Below are 23589 nucleotides of genomic sequence, written 5' to 3' on the forward strand. Positions count from 1 at the left end.
GCTAAACCAAGTTTTATTTCAATTGAGAGTGCAAACACCTGGCAAACACCTCTAAAGACTAGTATGGGTAGCGCTGAACAGTATGTGAAATACATAACTTTATATTCAAAAGGAAAGTTGAAAATTTTGATTTCAGAGATGTAAGTCATTTATTCATTATGAATTACTTGATGTTTCACTGTACTTTGTCAATTATTTTAAATGACAGCAAAAGGAAGTCTAGGCATGCTATACTCCTCTTTATAGGCATTAAAGTTACAATAACACGCAGATGCATTAGAATTGTAACACAGAGGGCTAACCTTAGCCACACTGACATACGGAGAAAGGCTGAAGCAATGGGGTTTGTTCAGTCTAGAGGCGGGCGTATCTGATCACAGTCTTCCCTTACCGAGAAACTAGTTAGAGAGAAAGATGGAGGTGCACCATTCACAGGGGAACAGCATGATGGGGCAGAGGGGTATGGGAATGAGTTACATCAGGGAAAATTGTCTGAATGTAGGAAAAATGTTCACCATTAGAGCAGTTGACCACCAATGGGTAGCCCAGTGAAGTGCTGGAGTCTGCCTTTTAAGACTTGGCTTGTCAGGGCACTGGGTCATCTCACCTAAGGCCCAGAGTTGTATGGAAGGTGGGACTAGTGGTCTCCAGAGGCCCTTGGCAACCTGGATGTTTCTGTTCTGATTACGTTGCCAAGCTGTTGCAGTTTGCCACTGAGCTGAAACAGAGGCTCTAGTTTACATAGGGTCTGCCCTGATCTTCCTGAATAATACTACTACTAATAATGCTAATCGGCTTGAGAACTCTTGAGAAATTAATGAGCTGTCTGGAATTTAATGAGTGGTTACAGTAGCCACAATACATTAAATAACCAGTGCCCAGTGCGTTGTACATAATGGCTGTGCAACACTTAAAAAACACTCTTTTTTTGAAAATTGGAACTGTCAATTTGAAACTATTTCACGTCATCTTAGTTTTTGACTAATGAGCACAGTCTCAGCCTCCAATTAGAACAGAAATTGTGGTCATCTAAATTCATGCATTTTTTTTAAGTTGCAAAGTTTTTACTCAGCTAGAAGTTTTCTAATTCTCTGGAAAAAAATATACTGATATTTAGATCAGTGTTCTGCGATATACATACCTGTCTGTTAAAAAATTCTGAGTGGGGGATTGAACCATAAATGTGTCTTCCCCAGTTTGACCTTGGGGGTACTTAATTTGTCTTTTTGACACATTCAGGGTCACTGAGTTCAGCAAGCCTCCTGAGCTGGTACTTCTGCAGAACGAGATGCTGTAACCCTTTTATTTTTACCTCCCTTTTTCTTACAGTTTTCTGGTTCCATGGTGAATTAGATGGGGAAACTCAACTAAATTAAGAAGAGACTTAAAAAAATTTTTAAAATCCATTTTCAGTGAGTTGGGTTTGTTTCACTGCACTGCAGCAGAAGCAACTGCTTTGTTGTCACCAGGCAGGGTGGTAGAGAATGAAATTTTCCACACAGTGCTCCTTCATTCCAACTTAAGCTGTAGTTTATCAAATACTAAGAAACTACATACAATGATAAATTTGATTTCACATTCTTTACTCAACTTACTGGCTCAAAGCCTTCATAATTATTTGTATCTGTGATTATTGCATGGAACATTAGCAACAGTAGTTTTTAAGTAATCTGGTTGATAGTGTTTCTACATGATCAGTCAGTACTGTGAGGTTTTGCAGGAGAAGTCTTTCAGATTGTGGTACTTCATGGTGCTCTTTGTAGCATGTGTATTCAGTTTCTCACATCAGTTGCTTTAGAAGTGCATTCTGAATTCTGCTGAGATACTGTAGTCTTTGTCCATGTCTGAAGATAAAAAGCTCTGAATCTGTCATCAGGAATGTCTTTACTTACTTGTCTTGGAGGGGAATTTAAGATGACTGATATCTGTTTTTTAAGCTTTCAGTAGGTCAGTTAACAAATTCAGCTGTCAAGCTTTGATGCTTGACTTAATTAATACACATGCAGTAACTAAAGTGGTAGAAGGCATGAAGAAAATATGCCAGATTTGGGGGTTGTCTTACAAAGGGCTACCCTCTGTGGAAATCGCTATATATAAAGTTTTTGCACTTCATGCTGTGTGTCAGCTAAGGTCCTGCTAAGAGTTGTCTTTGCTAGTCTTAGAACATGTCTGTGAGACAGGATAGCACATGGAGTAAGGATGCAGTATATAGACAGTGGCATCAGGACCCCAGGTACCAGTATAAGTTGGGGAATGACTTGTTGGAGAGCAGTGTAGGGGAAAGGGACCTAGGGGTCTTGGTGGACAGAAGGATGGGATAGGTTCTCCTCCCCCTCTACTCCGCCCTGGTGAGGCCGCATCTGGAATATTGTGTCCAGTTCTGGGCCCCTCAGTTCAGGAAGGACAGGGAACTGCTTGAGACAGTCCAGCGCAGAGCCACAACGGTGAAGGAAGTGGAGCATCTCCCTCATGAGGAAAGGCTGAGGGAGCTGGGTCTCTTGAGCTTGGAGAAGAGGAGACTGAGGGGCGACCTCACTAACGTTTATAAATATATAAAGAGTGAGTGTCATGAGGATGGAACCAGGCTCTTCTCGGTGAAAACCAATGATAAGACAAGGAGCAATGGATACAAACTGAAACACAGGACGTTCCACTTAAATATGAGAAGAAACTTCTTCACGGTGAGGGTGCCAGAGCACTGGAACAGACTGCCCAGGCAGGTTGTGGAGTCTCCTTCTCTGGAGACATTCAAAACCCACCTGGACGCATTCCTATGTAACCTCATCTAGGTGTTCCTGCTCTGGCAGGGGAATTGGACTAGATGACCTTTTGAGGTCCCTTCCAATCCCTGACATTCTGTGATTTTGTGATTCTGTGTGACCTATCTACATCCAGCGGTGTCAGATATTCTTGCCTATCATATATGAATTCTAGCACACTATACGGGCTGTTCCTTAGTCATGCTGATAATATTAACACAGAGAATCAGCTCCAAATAAGTAAAGTGAAACTTAACTATGTAAACCCACTTTCTACGTTCATTTATCTGAGATATATATATATATATTTTAAGTATAGATGATACTTATTGTCTGTCTTGTGTGTACAGCCTTGTGGTTTTGGACCTAGTTTGCAGCAGTTTCTAGTGCTGAAGTTGGCATTTTGTTTTTGCCTCATTGGAAGTAGCTTAGCTGGGTAAAAGAGTGTGAAAATGTCTTTAAGTAGTTTCAGTAAAAGACTGTCAAACCTAGTGTTTGTGAAAATCAAAAAATATATGCAAGATTTCAAAGAAATAATTTACTGTAACACAACAGTAGATTCCTTGTTTCTTTATAAAAGTAGAGGTTTTGCTTGAAATAGCGGGTTATTATTATTCAGAGTCAGATTTTGAGTTACACAGATCTGTTTAATGGCAAAAGTTGATATACATCTTGAAGTGTTAATTTTGCACTTTGAAAGACATTTGTTTAGTCATTAAATGGCTTAAAATTATTTAAAAGGTACTCTTGTTCCACGTAGAAATACCTTTTTGTGCAACATACTTTTTTGTCTCTCTGTAGTCAAAAACTTTTGTGTAATAACAATAATAAAGAGACATATTTTAGAATCAAATTATTATAGACTAAATCTATATTTTCTTTTCTGCCATGAATACTTGCCGTAATGGAACTGTATGCTATTCTGTACTTGATTTTTTGGTTTGGTTTGGTTTGTTTATGTGAGGACCTTAGGGTTGCATGGAGGGATTTTTCAAAGAGGAAATGTTCAATATCCAAAAAGATTATAGATGAAAACCTTTCATTTATAAGAGGGGTATGAAAAGCAATGCAAAAGCTGAGGGTCAGAGTAAAAGATAGTGTAAAATCGAGTAGCCTCAGCTTAACAAGTCTCCACTATTCAACTATGTTGCGGCCACCACTTGCACTATGTAATCCTAGATGACAACAATTTTGAAGCAGAAGTTGTTGGCTTAAATTCTGTGAATGGCCACATGATGACTCTAGGAGCTGGTCAGCCCACTGGTAGGAATGTCATCCTTTGAAGTTGTGCCATTTTATTGAGATCAGTGTCTGCTGCATCATCATTTGAGTGTCATGTTTTAATTAGAATTCTTTTGGAGGTGTGTTTTGGGCTGACTCACATCACCATTTTTCCTTTGGTCTTCCTGTTTGTGGTTTGATGCAGAACGACATGCAGAAGTTAAGTAGCTGTAGAGGCTTCTGTCCACATCTGTCTCATCGTCAGAGGTACCTACTACTGATGGCCAAGTTGGCTTACTAGCTTGTGAGGTAACTCCAAATTATAACTTAGTCTCCTAAGGAAAGGTGGCATTGACTTTTGGTTCTCCTTAGCATTCTAAACTAATTTCTGCCTATGTAGCGGCTGTTTCACAATCCATCATTTTATCTGGTGAAAGGAGAGCAGGAATTTCCACAGTAAGGATAGGTGGGTGCAAATGGGGGTGGCAAAATATACATCCAGCTAATTTTGATCTGAGTCAGAACTTCCAAAGTACAATTAAATGAACGTTTTATCTCATAGCAAGCTATCTCAAATTCCTAACCCAGCGCTGTTGCTTTTGTGCTCTGTCAGAGCAAGTAATGCCACTGTTGGAGGAGCCATGCTGGGTGACTGCAATGGTTTGAGGTGAAAACAAAACCCTCAAAGAAGGTGTTGCTTAACAGGTATGGTAGCACAAGTTTATGGAAGGAAACGAGCTTTGGGCAAGAATGACATTCAGCATGCTAGGTACTCTTCTCCTGTATTGGATACTTGGATTGGACATGTTTGATTTTAGATGTTTAACTAAGTTAGTCAGCTAGGCTCCTTTATACCAAAGGACAAGAAATAAGTACCTCTAGGTGGTAATTAATCTTGTGTGACTATTTATACATGGATTGGTTACAAAGGAAGCCTTGCTGTTTAACACCTAACTACTAAGCATCTGAGAATGGGTTTGGGAGACAATGAGAGACAGCTTACTGCAGTTCACGGTTACCTTGCACTTAGTGCACATTTAGGGAATTGTTCATATAAGAGGTCGTCACAGAGAACTGGTGTTCCATATGTTAATAACCTAGTTTATAGTGGTGTTTGTTTGGGTTTTTTTTCAGTTAAGCAGGGCCTTAGGTTAACATCTGAATTGACATATCATTCCTATATAAAAGGAGGGGTGGCTTATATGAAAAGCTTTGTCGAGACAGAGAAATGTTTACAGTACAAAGAACGTAATTTTGTCCAGTAGATAAATTTCATACTTTCTGATTTAGGCCCTATGTGTTGCACCACTGTCAAAGGCTGAGAATTCATAGATAATTCTGTTTCTGCAACCGTTTGTTAATTTCCCCATGATATTTACGGTGGGAAGTGTAAGTCTTATCTTTTTCTTTTAGGTTGACAATTGCATTTTTCGCACTCTCTGGTCTGGATATGTTGGATTCCTTAGATGTGGTGAACAAAGATGATATAATAGAATGGATTTATTCCCTGCAGGTCCTTCCCACAGAAGACAGTGAGTGAGTTTTTAGTTTTTTTAAATTGATATTAACATCTTTACTTTTGCTTTTCACATGGGGAGTACTGGATGGCTCTTGGTTTTTATAAAATACAAAGTTGACCTTCCTGAAGTGCTGTCCTGATAATTTCAAATAGTAATATCATGCAAATTGTAGAAATAGTTCCTTCTAAAGTAATAAAGCTAGAAAAAACTGATTAGTTTGTCTTTTTTGTGTATACAAGGTGAAGCCATGAAATTAATTTGAAGATAAGACCATATAGAATAGTAATGAAGTTGCACCTTTAAGCATTTCAGAAGAATGTGTCACCTGGTTCTAAAAGAAATGTGTATGTTATATAAGTATTACAAGTCTGATAGTGATCATATTGACTTCCACTAATTGTAGCTTTGCCAGGAGCTCTGAGCGCAAGCATAGTTATTTGGAACAGCTTTTGGAAAATGGGAGGTGTAAGAGTAAGATGAAAAAGGGATAAACACAGTTCCTACTTTACAATGAAAGATCTGTCCTTGGATCTGTGAAGGTTGAAGGTTTTTAGAAGCACTAATGCTGTTACTGCATCCCAGCTGTCCTCAGATGGGAAGGTACATAGCAGACCCAAACTGGGGAGGGAGCACACAAGTGTCCCTTTCCTGATGACTTTGCAGAAGGTGAGGAGGTGCAGTTTCTATGGGCTGGATGGAATTGGCCATTTTTTTCTGTGGCAGGGCAGGTGAATGGCTAATAGCAGTGGGGGGGATGGAAGGGATGGAAATGTGGGCAAGGCACTGCTGTTTTGTGACAGGAGGTGCTGGCATGTTAAGTGCATGTTAAGTGCTGGTGTGAGGATAGCTCTAGACTGGTGTCTAGAGAAGAGGTAGTTCCAGGTGCCTGTCCATAAAATCACTAACATGTCCTTTGTATGTTGGATAGTTGTAGAAAGAAAATCGTGCATTTCCTCACAGTATCTAGTCTATTTATGTACTACAAATTAAGTCTCTTCCCTACAAACAGTATTGTGGAAATAAAAGCAGTTTTATGAAGTAAATATATGAAGGTCAGGATTGCTGATGCTTGATGTTTACAGTAAAAATGAAGTTTGCAAGAAGAGAGATTAAAATAGATATTTTTTGTTTCTTAGATAGTATGCAGTAATTCTCAGTAAGATTTTTTTCTACCTAGCCAGTGTTTGGAATAGTCCCATTGTCAAAAGCCTCCTAGGGAGGGCTTTGTAAATCTCACTATCCAGATGTGGAGGCTAACAGAACAGAGCACAGCTGAGATGTGCTCCTTCTTTTCTAGCTATCATTCCATCCTAAGATTACAGGACAGTAGTTTTGCAGAGGGTACTTTTGGCAGAGTATTCTGTGCTTTTAAATAGTAAATTTCTCCTTTTTACCGAAAGAACAAACTTCCCTCCAATGCTGTATTATTGTATTGCATTGTAAAAACTCTGTTATTCTTAAGTTCTCTTGCTTCTGGTAATAACGCTATGTCGTCTGGTCATTTAACCCCTAAAACTTCAGCATTATTTTTATTCCGTTTTTACTTCATCTGATGGACAACATATAATGCAAGATGTAAATTATACCAACAGCAGCAAGTTGGATACTGGATGACTAAATGTTCAGAAGGGAATAGATACACCTCTGTAACGTCTACTTGCAGTAAAACCCCGGGCAGTGCTACAGGCTCAGGGAAGAGTGACTGGAAAGCTGCCTGGAGGAAAGGGTTCTGGGGGTGTTGATTGATAGCCAGCTGAACATGAGCCAGCAATGTGCCCAGGTGGCCAAAAAGGCCAACAGCATCCTGGCTTGTATCAGGAATAGTGTGGCCAGCAGGATTAGAGAAATGATTGCGCCACTGTACTTGGCACTGGTGAGTCCCCACCCTGAACACTGTGTTCACTTTTGGGCCCCTCATCATAAGAAGGACATTGGGGTGCTGGAGAAAGTGCAGAGGAGGTGACGAAGCTGGTGAGGGGTCTGGAGCACAAGTCTGATGATGAGCGGCTGAGAGAACTGGGGCTGTTCAGCCTGGAGAAAAGGAGGCTGAGGGGAGACCTGATCGCTGTCTACAACTACCTGAAAGGAGGTTGTAGCATGGAAGGTGTTGCTCTCTTCTCCCAAGTAGCAAGTGATAGGACAAGAGGAAATGGCCTCAAGTTGCACCAGGGGAGGTTTAGATTGGATACTAGGAAAAAATTCTTCATTGAAAGGGTTGTCAGGCATTGGAACAGGCTGCCCAGGGAAGTGGTGGAGTCACCATCCCTGAAGGTGTTTAAAAGGTGTTTAGATGAGGTTCTTAGGGACATGGTTTAGTGCTAGAGTTAGGTTAGGTTATGGTTGGACTCGATGATCCTGAGGGTCTCTTCCAACTGTAATGATTCTATGATTCTATGACTTTCTGGCTTTTTGATTCTGGGCATGTGTAGTATTTGTTAATGGACAGCCTCCCAGCAGTAGAGCTCTGACTCCCTCTTTTGGCCTGTTTGAAGAAGTAGCTGAACTCCGATAGGTGGTAGCAGTGAAGCTTTTGGTTTCAAAATATTTGTGGTTCTCTAGTTAAAGACTGATAGCTTGATGCATCAGAATCTTTCCAGGTTAAAAAAAATATATATCTCTCTATATATCTCTTTACTCTGCTTTCAAAGAAGCATTCCATTGCAACTTCTTTGACATGTTTCTGATAAATCACTCTTTCCAGGGAAAATTTATTTTCAAACATTTATATTATAACACTGTTTTATTATGTAGTTTCTGGAATATTGAATTCCAATAATCTTGCCCTAAGTAACTGTATTGTACTTAATATAAAGCTTCATTACTTTTGGCTCTGGGACTGAAAATGTATTTAAAGCTTGTATTTGAAATTGGAATATATTGTTACAGAATCCTGGTTCTTTTGTTTTTGATTGTGTCACTGGTGTTATTCTTAAAATGAGCAAAAAGAGAATTCCTGTAATTCTTATCAGAAAAGTAAGTTCCTCTGCTATTCATTTTTGTCCCTCCAAAGCTTCCATATCCATAGCATTTAATTTGATTTTTATTTAAAGACATTTTTTAAGATGGCAAATTCAAATTATTTTGAGAACTACTGCTACCTTACAGTATTTTTTTTCCAGTGGATGGGAGACAGAACAGTCAATGTTAATATCTGTTTATTTTTATCAATAACTGTTAATAGAGAAGTACTGGCTGAGAGAGAATTATTTTTTTTCCGTAATAGCTCATATGCTGCTGTGTTTTGGGTTTGTGACTAAAACAGTGTTGATAACCCACCAGCATTTTAGCTGTGCCTGTGCAGCATCAGGGGTGTCTCTTTCTACCCTTCTGCACCCTTTCTTCTTCTGCAGATGCAGCCAGACAGCTGACTCAGGGGATGCTCCGTACCATCTGACACCATGTTCGGCAGTAAAAGCTTGGGGACAGTAAGAGAAAGGGGATGATATTTGTGGCAGTGGCATTTGTCTTCCTGAGTAACCCTTAGGCATGCTAAGGCCCTGCTTTCTGGGACATGGCTGAACACCACCTGCCTGGCCAGTGGGAAGTAGTGAATGAGTTCAAATTCCTGCATTGCTTTGCTTGTGCCTGCAGCTTTTGCTTCTCCTATCAAACTGTTGCTGTCTTAATCCATGAGTCTTCTCACCTTTCCACAGAAGGGGGAAGTGAATGGGTGGCTGTGTGGGTGCTTAGCTGCTGGTCGAGGTCAGCCCACCACAGCAGGGTGTTACAGAACTTGGTAGAAAATTCAGAATTTAGTGTTTTAGAATACTTCTTAGATAGAGTCTCACAGTATACTATGATAGTTTTAGGTAACATGTTTGTATTTACTGGTATGTGGTGTGTCTGATGGCTAATGAAAGCTTCAGTTCAGAGGTTTGTAACCTTTGGCACTTTTATGTGAAACTAAGCTCATGAATGCGAAGTGGTGATATCTTGATCTTGCTGAGTAAGAAAGCCAATATATACTCTGTGAGTTGAATGGAAATGCACTGAAGAAAGCTAAAGATTGTCTGTCAGGATAGACTGTATTCTTCTGTGGATTTATTGTAATTGTGATTCAAATAAATAATGTCCTTTAAGTTCCATAATTACGACTTGAGTGTTTTAGAGACTGACTCAACACCAATTCTAATTAGGGAATGGCATCTCATGCACTGGAAGCTGACCCTCACACAGAAACTTACCATCCTTAGCTGAATGCTTGGTCTCCTTGCTGTATTCTGCTTTTTTGAAGGGCCCCTGTCTTCTCTAACTCTTGCAAAATAGTGTGGCTTTATATTCCATAGATTTTGGCCATTATTACTTTCACTTCTAGTAAATGCTCTGCTTAGGTGCGTGACTAATACATTTGTTTTGTTTGTGCGTTCACTGCAGAAAGACCTTGCTGAGAGAAGTTGAAATCTTGAAAAGAAAAACCTCGTGGTTTTTTTTCATTTTGCGGAGGATATTGCTCTTTTACAAGCCATATCAGAAACTATATGTATTTAGGCTAAGATATGCTTTTTAAAGTGTCAGTGGAACAGGAAAAAGATTGACAGAAGACCCTGTTTTAACTGCTTGTTCTTAAGATTCTTGCCATGTCAAAACTTTACTGTTTTTCCTCTCATAAACCAACTCCTAGACAGAATTTCAAGTTTATTTCAACTATCATAAGGCGCAGCTCTTAGTAATGTGAGAAAGATGTATCCCAGTTTCTTGCAGCTGATGTTTAGAAACAGTTCACCACTTTTGAAAGATAGTGAATCCAGAGCTGTGTACACAAGTAATGCTAATTACAAACAGCACAGGCACACTTCTTGGCCATATTTGTCCTTGGCCGTATTCATTCACCATCCACCCCTATAGCAACTCTGGCAGTTATCTGACCCTGCTTGAGAGTTGGTTTAGCTTGTTTAAGTGGCAGAAAAGCATGCATTCATTTATCTAAAGCATGCATCTATTTATCTAAGGTTAGCTTTGTGTTGCATGGGTGAACTGTTTTGGCTGGGAGCGCTGGTGCCAGCCCGGTGAGGGAGAGGGAAGAAGGTTGTACTTGTTGACAGGAGGATGCTTCACTGGCTTTGCTGTATTAAGAAATGTCAACAAAAGGAGAGCTGAGACTTCTTTCATTTGTGGGTCTGAACTCACAGGACCCATGCATAGCAGGCTGAGTATCCTTGCACTACATCAGGGATCTAAAACCTTCTTCTGTCAAAGTACAAAGTTAGATTTGTAATAATGCTTCTTTCTTTTTACTTGTTTATCAGTACTGAAAAAAAAAAAAGGATAAAACATCATTGACTGCTTTGAGATCACTGTTACATGTGAGCTTCCTGATCATGAGTTTCTTCAGCAGAAATACAAATTTTTCTCCAACATGACCTTCTTTAATGGCTACTTTTGAAGTATTTATCTGGATGTATACAGGACTTCTGTTTTAGAGAATGCAACTTTGCATTTTTTTGATGTATTCTAATGCTTTGATTTATAAGAATTATTTTTTAGCTCTAGTTCAGTAAGAATTGCTTGTGCTTACTTTTTCTAGATGTGTTGACTGTGTCAGCCTATGTTAAAGCTGTGAATTTTTTTTTTATAGTAGGATTTTAATGCTGTGTGTAAACTTCCTTTTGTACTTAGCAAAATGAGGAGAGCCTTGGAACCAGAGGAATGCATAGGAAAACCTGAATGGGAAGAATTAGTTGTAAAAGTTATCAGTCTTCCCATGGAAGTCAAATTGTAAAAGATAAATAACAAGCATGTCCCGTTTGTAATAAATGAGCCCCAAGGGTGAGCCATCTGTGGTCATCGCTTGGAGCTCTGTTACATGTCTTAAAGACTTTCTGGCTTACATACAAGTAAGTAACATGGTTTTCTTCACAGGAAACTCTAAGCTCTTGAGTTAAGTGTGGAGTCTTTTCATCTGGGGAAAGGGTCAGTTTTCTTTATCATAGAATCATAGAATGTCCTGAGTTGGGAGGGACCCACAAGGATCATCGAGTCCAACTCCTGTCCCTGCACAGGACAACCCCACAGGTCACACCATGTGTCTGAGGACATTGTCCAGTCTCTTCTTGAACACTCACAGGCTTGGGACTGTGACAACTCCCTGGGGAGCCTGTTCCAGTGCTCCACCACCCTCTGGGTGAAGAACCTTTTCCTGATGTCCAACCTAAACCTCCCTTGGCACATCTTCCTCCCATTCCCTCGGGTTCTCTCATTGGTCACTAAAGAGAAGGGATCAGCACCAGCCCCTTCTCCTGCCGTTGTGAGGAAGCTGTAGACTGCAATGAGGTCTCCCCTCAGTCTCCTCCAGGCTGAACAAACCCAGTGACTTTGGCCTCATACAGCTTCCTCTCCAAACCCTTCACCAACTTTAGTTCTGTTGCCAGAGTTTTGAAAACTTCTGAAAAGTTTTTCCAGGTGTGTTTTGTTCAGGTTGCAATGGTCATGCAGCGATTGATGAAACATTTATTTGGTTTTGCTCTGTCTTAAGGTCTTTGAGAAAGTGGTTAAATATACTGAACTATGAAAGCGAACACTAGGTGGTACCATTTCATAGCTGCGGTTGTAGTTGATGCTTCAAGGGACTCTGCTGGAGCTGAACTGGTTACTCCAGCAGTTTTTTACAAGGAATATAAACTATGATCATATCCTTTTAATTAGGGTGGGTTTAATTTGTAATTCTATTTCTGATTCTGATGTGCTGGTTGTGGTTCAGGAAAGTAGGCGAGAGTTTGATTATCCCTCTTAAGCTATTAGGTAAGACAAGCATGAGTACTTCACAGAAGGCGAGGTGATGCGCATAATCTGAAAGACAGTGGTTTTTCCCCAGTTCCCCTTTCATTCCCATTTAGTTTTGAAGTTGTATGTTCACAGGAAGCTAAAAAAAAAATGAGACATGATGTCAATGTGCCAGAGTCATCTGATTAGAAATGAGCTGTTTTCACTTCCTGTTTTAACACTTCCTTTATCAGCTCAGCAGTCTGTTTCTTAATTCAAGAATCGTAACTAGAAATTTAGCAATTCACTGGTAATACCGAAGGTCTAGGAAGCATCTATTGTGTGCACATTAATGACACAGTTGTTTTGTTTGGAGAGGGGCTAAAACTCCCTTGAAAGATTTTGCAGTAGTAAGGACATTGAGGAGCTGTGCTGTTCTTCTGTTTCTCGTAGGAGCCTCTGCATAAAGTCTAGGATAGGAAATCAGAAGTCACTGACATAAAGAGTCAAAATAGATTTTGAGTCAAAATAGATTTTGAGTCACTGATAGCAATACAGTTAGAAATTCAGCATTTTAAAATTACTAATGCTGGTTTTTAGTTGGTAGCAGTTTAACAGTACAAGAAAAGTTTAAAAATATTACATGAAAAATGAACAACTAAAGGGAGTAATCAATCCTGATTTCATTCATGTACTTTATTTTTGATCTTTCTTTTTCATAGTAGCTGTCAAGTCAGAAACCAATCAAAGCAACCACCTAAGAGCACACTGCACTTGAGTTTCATACTGTTATTTCTACCTTGTTAGTGAATTATAATCTGCAGTCTAAAAGGGCAGTGATGAGGATCAGTCTTTCTGGGATCAATCTTTCCACCTAGCAACTAGCAGATGAGTTCTGTTTGACTGCAGAGCCGTCCTTATTTTATCACTTTTTCACTTGCAGCCAGCCAGAACAGCTGTGTGCTAGTAGGCTAGCAAATGTTTTCTGGATGTTTTCCACCTTAGTGCCATTTCAGAGTGAATTTTGTAGTTCACTTAAGCACTTTAAGACACAGATTTGTTTTTACTGAAAACGGGCCAAGTGAGTGATAATTTTTCCACAATGTCACTTAGGAAATCTGGTGGTCTAGAAGTAGGAATTCTGTTCCGCCTCGTACTGATTCGTTCACATTTTGTCATTTTTCAAATTGTGATGCTTTTTGGGCAGTGTCCTTCAGGACCTTAGATTAGTCCTTAAGACTAATATTTATTGTGCTTTCCAGAACATGTTGCTGCATGAAATACAGGTCTTCAACTCCAGGAGCTAGTGTTCTCTGCTGAGAAGATTTATATTATATAAAAATATAAGTTATGCATTTTTTTGTCTACAAATACACATGCTTTTTCTGTTTCTCTTTGTGGATGTGACTATACATAGTAGTTTTTAATGCAGGTTGAAATGAACTTCATTACATTTGCAGTATCATTAAAAAGTTCTTCTGATTGGTAGATGGAGGAAGTTGATAATTGCAGACTTTTTTCTGTTAAATAATAATTCATTCTGTGTAAATTAGATCCAAAGACTTGTCTGGTAGAGAAACTTGCATACTTTAACCACGTTGAAGTACGTAAGACTGATAAAAGCTTCTAGTTTCAATGTTGCATACATGCAGAATGTATTTAAAATTGGAAGCTAATGTGCTGATAAATGACACCAGACCTGGTAGACCTCATTGCATAGTGGTCTTTTTTAGGACTTTCAGCTTTATAGCTATTCTTCTTTGGCTAGTCTAGTGTAATTTTCCCTCATCTTCACGAGGATTTTTAGATTGAAGGCTGAAGAGCTTAAAAAAGAAAAAAAAAAAAGGGAGAGAGAATTTAAGAACACCCAAGTGCTGTTGAAGTACGGGGCGGCACTCGGCGCTCATTAGGGCATTCACTTTCAGAGGCTGAGTAGTGAAGTAATTGAGTTTTTAACATGCAGAAGCAGATGTGAGCGCTGCAAACCTGTACTGAGCTCTAGACAGTGTCTGGTGCACACATCTGTATACTGTGTGCTCAGGCACTTTGACACATTTAACACTGAATCTGTAGCAGAAATGTTTGATAGCTATCTTGTACCTCTGTTTTGGGTGAGAGAAAAATGGCTCAAATTAAAACTTTGCCTTTCACTTCATTTCAGCTATTTCACTCTGACAGTATTGAGTTAGATTGGTGCTAGCTTAAAATTGCAGACAGTTTGTTTGTCCTTGTACATGGTGCAAAGTGTCTTAAAACAATTCTGCTTGGGAACAGATGGTATTCCCAGGCAGGAATCCAGAAAGGAAAAAAATCTGTTAACTCTGGGCACCTTTCCAGTGGAGGAATTTTTTTTTTTTTTTTGGTGAACATGGAAGACAATTCTGTGCTGATATGAACACTATATTTCCACCAAATAAAAAAAAATCTTTTGCTTCGTCATTACAGTAGGATCAAGTTTGCTTGTGCTTTTCTTTGTCTGTTTTTTTTTTAATAATGAGTGATTAGAAACTGAGGTTAGGGACATAGTGAAAGACACATGCAAATTCTACTAATACTGTGAATAGTGTTGAACTAACAGGTCTTGATCTGGACTAGAGAATTATGGTTTATAATGAGTGTTTCAGCAAAGCAAGTTAGTTGAGTATTTTTTTTTTATCTTTCCAGGATCAAACTTGAATCGCTGTGGCTTCAGAGGCTCTTCATATTTAGGAATGCCATTCAATCCCTCCAAGGTCAGTTAACTGTGTGTGTGTGAGGGGGAAATATTTTCAATTAGGCAATAAAGGATCTTGTGTCTTTTGTATGATATTAACTGCATAATTATGGAATATCTGGAAAACAAGGACTTTTGCACTGCTAGTAGACAGAAACCTTTGCGGAACTTCTAGAAACATGTAAGAAACTTACTAAAATGATACTGCTTGAGTTTCCATGGCAGTGAAGAAATAGACATACAGATTGTGGCTTGTCTCAGTCCACTCTCCGCCTTCTCTGACGTTACTGAAGTAGGTAAACTTCTCTAACACAAGAACTATAACCCAGTAGAGAAGGTTGGAATAGCTCCGTATTAAGTGGTACAGCACATCCTCTTCAGTATTCCTCTTTGTGTGGTGAAACGTGTATTTGATTGCATTTGGTATCCACTCAGACATAGGCAAGGCTCTCTTCATCCCCCCTAGTCATGACCATAAGAGAGAGTGCTTTGAAGCCCATGAAACTGAGGTTCAAGAGAGTTAAATCTGTACACAAAAATAAAGTGTCCCTAATAGAAGAGAGAAGGAAGGTTCGCAGAGACTGCTGAAGATGGTACGGAAGGTTTGATATGGTTGGAAGAGGGAAGCAGAGGCCACTGTGCAGGAAGGACTGTGAAGGAGGTACGGTAGTTCTGTCCTGTGTTTGATGGATGAAAAATCAAGAAGAGTTCTAAATCATCACCAATTATTTGATTTTTGTAGTGGACAGTTAACAAGATTTTACATATAAATGAATTAATTAATCTTGGGGTCTGAAACTGAAAGCAAGGAGGGACATCTGAAACAGTAATGACTGTAGTTGAGTGTAAAAATGCTTGAACTAACTTGAGTACAAAGACAGTACAGCAGCCTGTTTTGTACTTAGTTTTGTTTACTCTTAGCAGCGTAACTTCATGCTTCTGAATAACTTGTGGGAATGTTAAGCTTCATTGGAGTAATAACTGCATAAGCCTTTTGTATAGCAAGTCAACCAAGTACTCATAGGAGTAGTATTCAGAGGTTGCACTTTCTAACAAGTGAAAAATAATAGTGAGGAGGGTTTTTTTATGTCTCTGCACAGGGTGCTACAGCAGCATGTGACAGGAAAGGTAATTTGTCTCTTGGCTTTTTTGGTATTCTGTTTTACACTACAGATGGTGTCTGCAGTAAGCTCGAACTGTAGTAGCAAGATGAATTCATCAGCTGTTTTAATTGGAATTAACCTCAGTGGCAATCCAACCACCCACTGAGCATGAAGGAAGAAAGGAAAACTTCGCTTAAAACCTAAAATAATTTGGGATCTCTAGTGGTGACTTACTGGGATACTTTGTTAAAAATAAAGTTTAAAGACAAAACAGTATACAATAATTTCAATATATTTGTATAGGAAAAAGATTGGTTTTACTCAGAAGGAAGATGGTTGTCTTTGGTAAGACACCTACGGAGGTCGAGGTGGTCATGCTGTTATTGTGGCATAACAGCATTATAAAATGAATAAAGTCATAATTTTGCCAAACTGAGATAGTAAAAATGTAGCAGTCATGTTTCCTGAAAGGCTTGGGTCACTGCCATGTGGTATAGTACATTAAATCATTGAATGCTTTTTAGAACCTTTTTCAAATCCTTCTCAGTGTATAAAGCATGATGAGTGAGTTCTGGATATAGTTCTGAGATCTTGTAAAGGCCCCTAAAGACAAAAAGTCTGGAAGATCGGCAAAGCATCATTATTCCTTCACAGTACTTTCTGGTGTTTTAATTTAACTTTCAAATTCCAATAGTACATGCTTCATACCTAAAATTCTCTTTTCAGGAAGTGTGTTGTGGCCCATCTTTGCCTCATAATTGTTAGCCAATCTGCAGAAAGGACAAAGGGGTGGAATCATGTAACCTGTGGAAATCAGTTACAGATCATTATCTGTAGAAAACTGTTTGCACATGGATGTGCTTTTCATTCAAGCATTGCAATACTTTTTTCAGTGCATCTGCATTAGAGGGATCAGGTCAGCTTGTTTAATTGGCATACAAAGGTTTAAAGTATTTCCAGCACTGTTGCCCTAAAATGTTCTGAAATAACTCAGAAAAAAGGACTTGGAAATCCACTGCGATGACTTTGAATTATGTTTAAGGTCTTGCCATTTTTCTTTATTCGTCATTTTAAAATGTTCTACTAAATCTATGTCTTGAAAAATAACTTTTGAAAAAGCTTGTAAATGTTTTGGATTTGAATTGACAGTTACTATTTATTATATGCCAATACAATGATTTCATTGTTGAACTCTGAGAAACTGCAATACTGGAGGTAGCCAAATCTCTTCTGTCACTAGGGACCCTTCAAACTAATAGAAGAAAGCAAGGGATATGTTATAATTTCCAGCTTTACTAAATATTATCAGGATAGCCCATTTGGTTTTGGTTTAGGGTTTGGTTTTATTAGCTGTTAACCCTTCCAGTGTTTGATGGTAGTGTCTGTGCAGCATTTGGGCCTGTAGCGAAAGTAAAGCAAAACCGTATCCACTTGACCAACTCACCACACAGAGCCTTAACAAGCCTCAACAGCCTTAACTATAAGTGAAGGCTAAGAGTGCTCCTTCTATGACTGCATTTAAATGTGAACATTTAAAATTATATAACAATTATTTTTTTTTTAAATGGCTCGATCTTCTTCAGTCTCTCTGGTTTGGTGTTATTTGAGTTTAAATTAGCCTGTTAATTTAGGGGTGAACAGTCTACTTAGAAATTCAGATCAACCTAGGTCTTTTAAACCTCTTTAAAGTGTAACGAGTCAGCTTTAGGGGCTAGATTTAAAGCCAATACCTGGAACTTTTATGTAAGATAGAGGTAAATAACATATGCTTTCACTTGGTTAAAAAAAGATCTGTTTTGTGTTCCTGACACAACATTGTACTTTCTCAAGGCTGAAACAATCCATGTTTGTAACACTGATGCCAGGTGTGAGAAGATTGTTTTGAAAGTGGGACTCTTGCCTGCTTGTGTAGGAGTATGTTTAGTAGCATTCTTTATTAGTGTTTGAGAGATCTTGCTGATGCTTTGCAGCAGAGAGAGTTTCTTAGCCCTCTCTGCCATCATCAGGAGGAGTTGTCAGTGACCATGAGTTATGTTTAAGTAGCTGTTCTGGATAATGTGATAGGGAACATTATCATGTCACTGAACTAGATTTTAATGTTTGAAAGCTTCCCCTCACCTTTCATCTTCAGGTGTTAATTCTTTTAATGAAGTCTCAGATGGTGGGTACAATGATGGTAGCAGCCATAGAGCAGAACTGTTTTACTCCATCACTGAGAACCAAGTGAATCTGTTTTCTGTTTCACAAAAGGTGAAGTGTGTAGAGAGAACAGGACCTGGCCATATCCCCACTGTTTTCTTCTCAGAGTATGTCTGCACCACTGTATTAGTTCAAGTCAGTAATGTGCTTGCTCCAAAAGAGCGTGGCATACAGACTGGATGCCTTTTGAATGAAATTGAACCAGAAGTTGCACTCTAAATGAACTTCTCCATTAGTGGGCCATTAGTCCATGGAGCCAGACTACAGCTCGCACAAATGTGAAATGCACATAGTGTGGCACTGATTCTGCAGGACCCACGGTTCTTCCCTCCAGACCCCCTCCTTTTGCATTACTCCTTTATGGAGATAGCTTTATGGGATTAAGTGTATTTCTTCTGGTTGTTTAATCTTAAGTGTTTAATAATCCATCCATAGTTTAACAGCTTTCATGTTGCTAACTTTTGAAATGGAACTGGTGCCATTCTTAAAATAACTTCATTCTGTTGATCTTCATGTCCTTTGCCCATGAAGCTTACAGTTTGGGGTGATGGCAATAGTGGGTTTTTTGTGCTTAAACTGACAGTTTCCTTAGTTGCTGCTGTTGCTTTAGTCTGCAGTGTCTGTGAGGCAGAAACAGTTTTATTTCACTAAAAGTAGGCTTTCTTCATAATACAGAACTTAAAAAGGAGCTTCTTTTTACCAAGCCTGAGGTTGCCAATTAAAAACCAGGTGCTTTGACTACAGTGTCTTTGATAAATTTGGGACAGACTTCTACACAGTCTGACTTTGTCCTTCAAGGCAGAGGCAGTCTAGCAACACTTCCTCCAGCCATGCAAATTTTAGAGGTATTACCAATTATCTCATGAAACTTTTCAGACTTGCTGAAATTTTTTGCCTTTGGAGAAGCCAGTCCAGTCCTGCTTTGTGATATCAAATTACCACAGGACCATTTTCTACAAATTTCATTAATTCTCAATTTTCTGCAAAAAAAGTATTGTTTCTGTGGGTGTTGGGTAGGGTTTTGTTTGTATTAATGGTTTTGTTTTGTTTTCAGTTTTGGTTTGTGTTTGTTTTGTTTTATCTGAAGTGTCCAGTTATTCTGATTGTTGTCCCCTCAAAGAAATCTTGTTACTTGGGTTCAGGTGTTTTATTGCGTTATTCTGTGAATTATATATTAGTGTGTGTAGGTACAACATAAATTTTTTTAAGTACTATCACACTTAGCTTGAAATACTTACATGGAGCTTAGAATATAAAGTTAATTCAGATTTGAACAGTTATGATTAGCATACAGAATATATTATTCTTGTATTCTTCTGGTGAATACCTATTTTATTTATTCATTTTTAAGTCACGTGTGATGAACAAAGATCTGTTAGGCTCTCAAAAGCTTCCAAAATCCAACAGTAATTACCTATATGAAACGTAATGTCGGCCTTTGTGAGTAAACCTTGTAGTAATTACAGAATCACAGAATCACAGAATGTTAGGGATTGGAAGGGACCTCGAAAGATCATCTAGTCCAATCCCCCTGCCAGAGCAGGAACACCCAGATGAGGTTACACAGGAAGGCGTCCAGGCGGGTTTTGAATGTCTCCAGAGAAGGAGACTCCACAACCTCCCTGGGCAGCCTGTTCCAGTGTTCCGTCACCCTCACTGAGAAGAAGTTTCTTCTCAAATTTAAGTGGAACCTCTTGTGTTCCAGCTTGAACCCATTACCCCTTGTCTTACTGTTGGTTGTCACTGAGAAGAGCCTGGCTCCATCCTCGTGACACCCACCCTTTATATATTTATAAACATTGATGAGGTCACCCCTCAGTCTCCTCTTCTCCAAGCTAATTCCTGTATGATCTCATGTTTGATTCTGATACTTCTGTGTTTAATTTAGTTTTATTGAAATACTGGCCATATTTGTTGGGATTTTTGGCCCTAAATCAAATGCTATCAAGATATTGGCTGGCTACCAGTATGTTGGACCCTCTGTCACTTCCACTGGCTTTTTAATAATTACATATCAAGATGTCTAGCAGTATACCAACTTATCATAGAAAGAATTTAATTAGTTGCCACATGATAATCCTGTGATGAAAGAAAACTATTAGTAGTAAAGGTAGTTGTGTGATCTACAAGCAGCTGGTTTTGAACGCTGAGACCATCTCCCAATTCCCCACATAATGATGTTTCCAACCATGTATCCTAACAGTCTTTTCTGTATTACTTGTACCTAAATATTTGTTTGATGTTCAAGGACAGAAGTAGATGGCATTGCTAATTTAGCTGTGAACTTCATGGTTGCATGTACAGGCAGCAGACACTACTGTTTGGTTTATATGCATCATACAAGTATAGTTTGTGCTCTTTACTAAAACTATCAACTTGCAAAATTTTATATAGCTCTGGTGTTGCTGAAACCCTGCCCTGCATTTGAAAAAGCAGTGTGCTCCTGCTACTTGTTGAAATTTTTGCATAGAAAAAGAAGTACATATAGAATTTATATGTTGTCCAGGTACCGTAGTGAGTGATAAAGTTTGCTTGATGAGGATGGTATTATTTAGTTTCATAAGCATAGAGTATATCTGCCTAGAATACTGCGTCTGCAGCATGTTTTTGCTGCAGAGAGTAATGGAGTAACAAATACCTGTCTTCACTAAAAACAAGGGCCCAGTTATTTAAATATGTTTGTAGGCTACCAAGCTTTACAGGCAATGTGGAATTAGCCTGGGTATAGAAAATTACAATTAAAAAAAAAATCTTGTGAAGCAGGAATTTTCAGTTACTTTATGTTGACGCTGTGTGAAAAATTGTCACTTGAAGGAGAATATTGTTTGAGAATTATAGATGTCTTAGAAAATTTCCTGAATATCCAGTTGCGTTTGTAGCAGTTAAAACATTTTGGTAGTTTTCATAAAAATGATTTTAAAAAGCAAATCTGAATATCCTTAGAGGAAACCTTCTTTGCTTAGTGCATATAGTCTTCCTCTGGAAATATTTTGAAAAATAAAGTTGAACCGTTTCACTATATCTATTAGTGTTCAGTATTCCTGATGACAGCATTAATTTGGAGATGGACTACCTATAGAAGTGTGTAAACAGAGCAGTGGTGAACTCACAGACTCCGGCATTTTCAGTGTATTTGTGCGAAATGAGCAGAGGCAACTTATGCAGTTGCCCTGCTCTAGGTTATGCCAAGTAGGGAGAAATTAAATGTTCTTCTCATTCCAGTTTAACTCCAATTACATAGATGTTTGGAAACTTAATTTTCTTTGTTGTTGCTGATGGTAACTGCCGGGACATTTTGTAAACAGCTGGTCCCAATATCAGAGAACCCTTCCAGATATTTTTAATTGGCAAATCTGTGTCTTGGACATTGAGAATCCTTGTAGGTCAAGAACTGGCTCAGTTTTGGCTTTTTAGGATAGAGACCTGCTGTGCTTAAAAGTAAATTGATCAGTTACTTTAAACTGAATGTTTCTTTGTGTCAGGGCAGATTTGTATCACCCTATATGTCTGGATTTTTGCAGCAGAATTTTACATTTGAAATAAGTTGATGCGTCAGAAGAGTTAAGCTGTTGATAATAAAACTTTTAAGGGGAAGGTATTCTGAGAGGAAGATTTTTGGTTCTGCTAGATTTAAAATGGCTATAATTGGTATGATATGCCGTGTTATTCCTTCTGGGACTAAAGCCTGTCATCTGCTTGAATTAGAACATGTTTCATGACTGCAGTAGCTTTTTCTAAGCTGTTTGGGGGCACAGCTGTCCTCCATCTGTGATGTGCTCCATGGGGAAGTCGGTCTAGGACCGGAACATCTCTCGCATGAGGAAAGGTTGGGTGAGCTGGGACTGTTCCTCCTGGAGAAGATTCAGGAGGATCTCATCCACATAAATACATACCTGCAGGGGGGGTACAAAGATGACAGAGCCAGGCTCTTTCAAGTGGTACCCAGTGACAGGACCAGAGACAGTGGGAACAGGTTTGATACACAGGACGTTCCCTGTGAACATCAGGGAACACTTTTTCACTGTGAGGATGCCCAAGCACTGGCACAGGAGATGGTGGAGTCTCCATGCTTGGAGATACTCAAAAGCCATCTGGACTTGGTCCTAGGAACCCGAATCTAGGTGACCCCGCTTGAGCAGGCAGTTGGACCAGGTGACATCCAAAGGTCTCTGCCAGCCCTTGCCACTCTATGGTTGTGTGCGACCGGGAGATGTGGAGGGCAAGAGACAGATGGGGGCAATGGCAGCTCAGGGGTAGGACTGGGAGCTGTTGAGATTTGTGCCCTCTTCTCAACAGCGAGTCCAGGGCTGGAAATGGGGGAGAGGAGTTGCACCTCTCAGCACTCACTTCCTTTTTCCCTTTCTCTGTTGCATAGCTAGAGCTTTTTCAGTGCTTCTGCAGCCACTTTCACCTTGTTTTCTGCCTCCCTTTCCCAACTGTGTTTGATTCCCTAGGGTGAGAACAGTCTCTTGCTGTCTAGTGGGTAATAAGTATTTTTTCTTGCAGTTTCTTATTAGAAGCAAAGCTTTTTCGCTTTGGAAAGAAGTGTAAGTTGGCTGAAAAATACCAATTACACATAACATAGTCTTACTTAATTTGGTTTTTGCATGTGTTTTTAGCATGAATTGCAAAATAAAATGGCAACTGATTAGGCAATAATGCTAGTAAAACATGATTTTAAAATTTAATTGTCTGTGTTGCTCAATATTGAAATAGCTTTTATCCTGTTTGAAATCATTGTCTTCCAGTTGCTCCAGATTGAACTATCCCAGGTATATGAAGTTATCTTGTTGCATGTGGTTTCTGTTTTCCTTAAGTGGTAGAGTCCAGGATGTACCTATAAAATATCAGAAGGAAAAATAATAACTTTAGTACAGCTGTATCAATCCCTGCCCATTATTGTAATTTGTGTCATGTGACTAGTCAGCATTTAACTCCCATTTTAGCTTCTCAGTTGACATCATTTGCTATGTAAATACTATGTTTAAATTCTGATTATTTTAGAATAGATATTAAAGTAGATGAGAAGCTAACTTGGTATTGCTTCAATTCACAGATTACTAGTCATCCCTCACACTGCTTTCTACTTGTAGATCATTAGTTTGTAAAGTCTTTCTGCAAAGGACTTCCAGAGATTCGGCTGTTTAACAATGCGTAACCAGCTGCCAGGAAGCTGATGCCTGGTGATACATCAGGATAAACTTAGGTACAGTTAGGCACATCCCATCTTTTTGCAAAACTCTTACATAAATATTACTCCTGGCAAAGATTTTTTCCAAAGCTTCTTTCTGACCAACTGTTTACAAGGGCAGCAGAGCTGTGCAGTAGCCTGATTTGATTATAAAAGTTGAGTGAGATGCCTTCAGTTTAACCAT

General features: G+C 39.0%; 1 protein-coding gene across 1 annotated transcript in view; it reads left to right on the forward strand.

The window, feature by feature from the left end:
• Positions 1-23589, forward strand: part of PGGT1B (protein geranylgeranyltransferase type I subunit beta) — a 43421-nt gene that overhangs the window by 1028 nt on the left and 18804 nt on the right. Inside the window, exons 2-3 of the mRNA XM_065657640.1 lie at positions 5394-5512; positions 14864-14931. Of these exons, the coding sequence (XP_065513712.1) occupies positions 5394-5512; positions 14864-14931 (187 nt within the window). The remainder of the gene's footprint in view (positions 1-5393; positions 5513-14863; positions 14932-23589) is intronic.

The sequence above is a fragment of the Caloenas nicobarica genome, chromosome Z, assembly GCF_036013445.1.
Source record: "Caloenas nicobarica isolate bCalNic1 chromosome Z, bCalNic1.hap1, whole genome shotgun sequence".
NCBI classification, from domain to species: domain Eukaryota; kingdom Metazoa; phylum Chordata; class Aves; order Columbiformes; family Columbidae; genus Caloenas; species Caloenas nicobarica.